The following is a 6,853-nucleotide window of genomic DNA, read 5'->3' on the forward strand; positions in this document are numbered from 1 at the left end:
TCAGAATGTTCAGGGTATTTGTTTTAAACAATTTACAAGTGAGGAAACCAAAGACATTCTGTTCCCTTGTCTGTCAGAAAACTCCTCAGTGGCAGAACCACAGGAAAAACCTGGCTCAGGCCTCCTGACTCAAATACCATTTCACCATTCCACACCGCCTTTTTCTCAGTTTAAAATACTCAAACTGAATTCCGAGAAAAGCACCATCAGTCTTCCCATGAATGTGAAAGATACAGACAAAACTATGTTTCAATTACATAGCAATAAGATGCACAATAACAAAGACAAATTAAATAAAAAGCTGAATTTAAAAACTGCCTATAAATTTAATTTTTCCCTTTCTGTCAATTAAAACAATATTGAATACGAATTTTCTCTCTTCTCAAAACTAAAATCTTTAAAGCCTGGGTGTAACCAAAACTGAAATAGGCAAAAAACAGAGTACAAGAGAAAGAACTCAACTTCTCAACCAGTAGCTTGCATACTTTAGGGACAAGTAATTAGTAACAGATCGAGGCAGGTGCTTTTAAATACAAAATTGTTTTAGTTCAGAGAAACATACATGAAAGAAAAAAATTTGGTTCTACATAAATAACAAAGTAGAATTTTTCCACTAAGAAAAAATAAAAAGGCTAAAGATCATTTTGACAAAATTCCCTCTGATACTATAGGGCTGCACTGTCCAACTGTAGCCACATGGGACTACTTAAATTTAAATTGATTACAATTTTAAAAAATTCTGTTCCTCAATTATGCTGCACACATTTCATGTGCTCAGTGGACAGAGGGCTACCACACTGGACAGAACGATATGAACATTGCCAACACTGCAGAAAGTTCTACTGAACAGTGGTGCTACACAATAATAATGGATTACTTCATATTATTCTGCTGCCAGTATTTCCTGATACTTAGGAAACCTTTTTTCTTTAGCTGGGTTGAATTTAGCATATTGCAAAGTAACTAGCAAAGTACAAAATGTTTGCTGTTAGAGAGTATATTTCTGTAATTTTTCATTTGAGTGAGGATAAGGAGGTGGAAAAAGATAAAAGTAGAGATACAAGAGAACAGAAAACACATGCCATGAGAATCACATATTTAAAATGTAAATTTACCAGTTTTGTTATAAATTTTACCAGTGGACTAGAAATTGATTAGCAGCATCATTTCCTATCAATACAGCACAGCATTTAAGCACCTGGGCTATGGGACAATCTGCCTGGTTTCAACTAACTGCTTTACCATCTACTACTATTGATGGTAGACTTAATTTCTCTAGGCCTCCAGTTTAATGTAGATAATAATAGAGCTAACCTGACTGGTTTATAGTGAGTATTAAACAAACTAATATATGTGAAATGCTTTGCTTAGCCAGAAAGGTGATTGAAAGACAGTATATATTCAATAGAGATCAGCTGTCATCAGTATTATTGTTAATATCAAGAAGTATTATTCTTATTGAGAAAAATTGATGTATCAATTTCAAGTACAAGCAAAAGCAAAAATAAAAACTTAACAGTACCTTGTGATGGTTGTGATCTACTAATCCTCCAATCACATAGGCCTTTGATTCATCTAATTCCTTCAATACATTTGGTGAATCTGATGTAAGATAAACCAGGTCTTCTTTCTTTATGAATTCACTATAGTGCTCTGGTTTAATGTGGATATCCTTTAAGACACATGGGGAAAGATGTTATTAATAGGATTTGGGAAAAATCAGCTAATAGTCATTTTGAGAAGAAGTGAATCATATGAAAGTTTGAAAGAATGTTATTACAACACATTTTTTTATAACCTACTGCTTCAACTCCTTATCACCTCACACTTCAATTAGTTAAGACTCATTTTCTAAAAACACTACTTTCAATGTTTATCTTTATCTGTAGGATAAGATTCAAACTCCTTAACTTAGTAACTCTTTCCTGAATATGGCACTAACCTAACTTTCTAAATTTATCTCTGTTCCAACAAAACAAATGCATTTTGTCACATATTTGCTCACACTGTTTTCCAGCCAAAGAATGCTTTCTCCAATTACTTCTTCTCCATCTACATGAATCATCAAAAGGAAATGGCTTATAGATTTAATAAATTCCATGCATCTGTTTCTACAAAGATATACATTTAAAATTTTCACCTAAATTGTTAGGTCAGAGGTACAAAACAGAACAACAGTTTGCCAACTGCAGAATTTTGCAAACTACATTGATAGAAAAAAAGGAAGATGCATCGCCAGGCTCAGATGACATTTAACCAATAATCTTTAAGTGAATAAAAAATTTAACCAGGAGACCTCTCACCTAAACTGTATAACCTATTGATTAAAAAACAGCCATTTTTCTGGAAAACTTTATATTATAAATGAGACCCCATGCTTAATTAAGGGTCCCAAGAGGGACCTGAAATTAGAGACCATGAACTTCTGTATCTCTGGAAAGCTGATGGCATAAATAATAAATTTAACAAGCCACAAAATAACTGAAAGTACGCCTATTCTAACATATTATTTCTTGGGGGAAAAATGCATGATCATAAATCTTGGTAAATATATTTTAAAACTTAAAAAGAGCCTTTAAAAATGTTTCACACTATAGGTGAATAATAAAATAAATGCACTCATTATGGGATTAGTGAGTGTGAGAGGAATAGTTTGTTGTGGTGAAAACGGGCTTTGAGAAAGAAAAAAAAGCACAGGAATGACCCAGTACTTCTCTGAATAGGATAGGATTCCTCAGGGATTGCTACTAAACTAACAATCTATTGGATTGTCGGAAAAGTCATGACGCATTTTCTCTCTGTTTTTCAAAGGTCATTTATTTATATAAAGAACAAAGATCAATCAATGATATATTGCCCGTTTTGTTCAATAACCTTTTGCCATCTTTCAGTGAGCTTCATAATTCCTCCTTCACAGAAGGACCTGTCTTTATTTGCAAAAAAGTTAACAAGTTGCTGATTTACAGCCTCATCTGAATTGAATGTTACACCATGCAAAGAGTTTTGAAGAGAATAAAACAAGTGGAAGTCTGATGGCACAAGGTCAGGAGAGTATGGTGGGTGTGGCAACACATCCCATCCAAGCTCCAATAATTTTTGACGGATGATCAAACTTGTGTGTGGTCTCGTGTTGTTGCGATGGAACACAACTCCTTTACAATTAACAAGCTCTGGGCGTTTCTGGATGATGGATTCGTTCAAACTGTCCAATTGCCAACAGTACACATTTGAATTGATTGTTTGGTTCCTTGGTAGGAGCTCGAAAAACACGACCCCTTTAAAATCCCACCACACTGAGAGCATNCAAAAGAAATAAATTATTGACTATCAATTCGATACTGCTTCCTAAAATCACTATATTCAAGTTATTAAATTCAATAAAAGAGCTGCAAATAGAAGAGAACCTCCCACACAGAACATTTTGGTACATTTACAGGAGATTTATAAATATTTGCCTCCATAAATAAGTAGGCAATACATCAGAAAGACACTGACATAAAATAATAAAACTGAAAGGTCAGAAGGCACTGAAGGATACAATCCAGCAAATAAGAAAATGAAGGTTTGCTAATAAAGTAAAATTCTCAAAAAACTCTTATTTGAGGCTTAGAAAACTATTTTAAAAATTACACATCTAAATTGTATGCAAAACCAAAAAGTGCTTTCTTACAAGGGCTTTATATCACTTAGCTGTAAAAAAACGTTTTAAAAATTCACAACAGAAATAAGAGAAAATGAAATTTTGTTCCAATCTGAATATTCTATGAAGTGCCTCATTTTCTCCTAGTTTTTCCTTAAACTAAAAACCAAAAAGAAAAAAGCAGACGACATCAGTGTGGCACAGAGTGCACTGGAGATTCAGTGCTATTTTCTTTATCCTGCTTTTCTTCTTCATGTGGTGAATCTAGTTCGTTTCTGCTATTTTCGTCCTCACTGGAATCAGTGCCCAGTCTGCCTTCAACCCTGGCAGACTCTTTGTCATGGGAAGAACTTTCACAGGCTTTGTCTGTGGGAACAGCTCCTTTCCGCTGGGGTAAGATAGTAAAAAATGCTTCTTGCCAGTCTCTTGTTTCCAGGTATTCCAGAATAATCTCAAACACTGAAACAAAGACAAACTCTACATTTCTTAGCTGAGTTCAACACAATGTTGCATACTGTATTTGCATATTGTATTTTAAAATACATTACTTTTGTGTTAAGAGTGCTAGTGTGTCCTAATAATTATTTTGTTCTGATCACTTTCTTCTATTGGCTGTCAGAGCCAACTTGCACCAAAGCTCTCTTGTTGCCTCTTTAGCTTTTCCTCAATTCAGTTCTTAAGCTCCCAGAGGTTTACCATTATCACTTGTCAATTATAATCAACAGAGAATCTTTGTTTCCTTCCTATTCTTTATCCCTTTCACTTCTTTATCCTTATGTTCTAATATAAAACTAGACAAGAAAAATATTAGGATTAATCTAAATTTCTTCTATCAGTCCTATAAAGAGCCACTTACTCTGGGGAACATCTTGCCTGCTTTTTATTTCTTTTCTTATTAGAGGCAAAGAATATTAATACCATTGCCAAAGTACTCTCACATTAATACACTGCTGAAGGGTTAATGCTGATTACTTATGAAAAAAATCATTTCCATTATCTATCAAAGGTCTTAGAAGAAATTTGATCCTTGCATCAGCAAGTTCATTTCTATAACTCCCTAGAGCCTGCTACAGAGCTCAATGAACAGCTGTGTACTANATCATTGATTGATCTTTGTTCTTTATATAAATAAATGACCTTTGAAAAACATAGACAAAATACGTCATGACTTTTCTGACAACCCAATATATCATTTTACTTTATAATTGTCAGTAATTGGTGAGTTTCATAATTGTTCATTCACCTCCTAAAAGACATTCAGAATTACTTTTTTTTCTTTCCAATTTTGAGTTTTTTTCCAAATTCAGTCTGAAGACTGCCCCTTCTCTTAAGAATGAGCTTTCTTTATGAAGACCATGGTTTTAAAGAAATGAGAGAAAATGCTATTATTTTGGCAGACATATCTCCTTTTGATGCACTTAGACACTAGCTGAATTCCCAGCTTTATTATGTTCCAATACAAGTAAATTTACCATTACTGAAGTTTTAAATAATAAGGAACCTCTCAATAAACCAAAACAGTGTTGAGAGAAAAGAATACATTAAGATAAAAATTTCTATTATTTGAAAAACCAAAATTTCAAATACCTCAGAAATTAGCTATTTCTTATTGTAATCTTTGCCTTCTTGTCGTTAAAGTCTAAATAAGACATAGACTTGTAGAGGATGAAATTGTGTTCACCTAAAAATGTGTTCAAACCCTAGTAGCTAGTACGTGTGGATGTAACCTTTTTAGGAAATAGGGTCTTTGTAGATGTAATCGATTTAAGATCAGGGTGAACCCTAATCTGATGATTGGTATCCTTATAAGACGAGGGACACAGACATAGGCATGGGAGACAAGGGTAAAAGGCCATGTGATGACAAGACAGAGACTGGAGTAATGCTGCGGCAAGCCAAGGGCCACCAGGGCTTGTTGACAATCCCTGGAAGCTAGGCAGGGGCGAAAGGGGATTCTTCACTTACAGCCTTAGAAGGAAGTGTGATCCTACTGACACGTGGATTCTGCACTTTCAGCCTCCACAACTGTAAGGGAATACATTTCTGTTGTTTTAAGTTACCCAGTTAGTGTTCATTTGTTATGACAGCACTAGGAAACTAATATGGGGCTTTTATAATTAGTGAAAATTAAACTATATAATGTCTGTAATGATTTTTCCCTGTCTTTCAAAATTAAATTGTGCCTACTCCATATGGAATAATTTAAGTTAAAGGCATATTTCATGCTACTAAATCATAGTCGTTATTTGCTCAGAAAAATCTGAACCTTTGAAAAGTATAACTTAAGACATAGCTTTATTGTTTTAAAATTGTAGGAGCTTTTTTTTATTTATATACCTTGCTTACTTTAAATGGAGAATTATAACAGATTACTACAAATAAAGCAACAAAAAGACAGTGAACATCAATACTAAATCCAATCAACTTTCTACCAAATGTGTATATAATCTGAGATGCCAATGAGTAAAAGGCACAGAAACTTCATTTATCCACTCAGTGAAGGCTTCTGAAATCTTACTTTAGCTGTGACAAAACAATTGCTTACTTTAGACCTAACTGCTCTACATTTACTGGTAGGAAACTGAAACATCTTCTTCCCTAGCCAATGTCCTTATACAAATGTGTATTTATGGATATTTGCACTTCATGAAATTCAAATTCCTTAGTTCAACACAACCATTCACACAGATAATACACATATATGGCAACTAAATCCTGTTTATCACTAATAACAGAATTATACATGATGTGGACATATGTATGCATATGCATATATGCATATACAATTATGCGTATTTTCACACATGCTTATTTACAGAAATATACATTTACATTAGCATGATTATACGATAATAGGCAGATGCATATATAAAGTTAACTTTATTTAAGAAGGAACAGATATTTAATAAAAGTGTATATGGAAGAAAAAGCTAACTGCTGAGAGATATTTCTTCTTAAATTTAGGTAAAGACAGAATTGATCCTTCAACAGCCGTTTTAAAATAATCTAGCCTGAAAAATTAATTTTGTAATTGAAATAATTTACCACCATTATTTGAATTAAGAAAATATATTAAAGAGATTAACTCTTTACAGCAGTTCTCAACCTTCCTAATGCCGCGACCCCTTAATATAGTTCCTCATGTTGTGGTGACCCCCAACCATAAAATTATTTTCGTTGCTACTCTATAACTGTAATTTTGCTACTGTTATG

At 33.5% G+C, this 6,853-nt stretch overlaps 1 protein-coding gene across 7 annotated transcripts in view; it reads right to left on the reverse strand.

Annotated features, from left to right (window-relative positions):
• Positions 1 to 6: 6 nt before the first annotated feature.
• Positions 7 to 6,853, reverse strand: part of TRMT10A (tRNA methyltransferase 10A) — a 22,287-nt gene continuing 15,440 nt past the window's right edge. For all 7 annotated transcript variants that reach the window (XM_019661673.1, XM_019661676.1, XM_019661671.1 and 4 more), the window contains one exon: positions 7 to 1,672. In XM_019661673.1, the coding sequence (XP_019517218.1) occupies positions 1,412 to 1,672 (261 nt within the window). In that variant the 3' untranslated portion in view covers positions 7 to 1,411. The remainder of the gene's footprint in view (positions 1,673 to 6,853) is intronic.

Source organism: Hipposideros armiger, unplaced genomic scaffold (assembly GCF_001890085.2).
Source record: "Hipposideros armiger isolate ML-2016 unplaced genomic scaffold, ASM189008v1 scaffold_357, whole genome shotgun sequence".
Taxonomy (NCBI): Eukaryota; Metazoa; Chordata; class Mammalia; order Chiroptera; family Hipposideridae; genus Hipposideros; species Hipposideros armiger.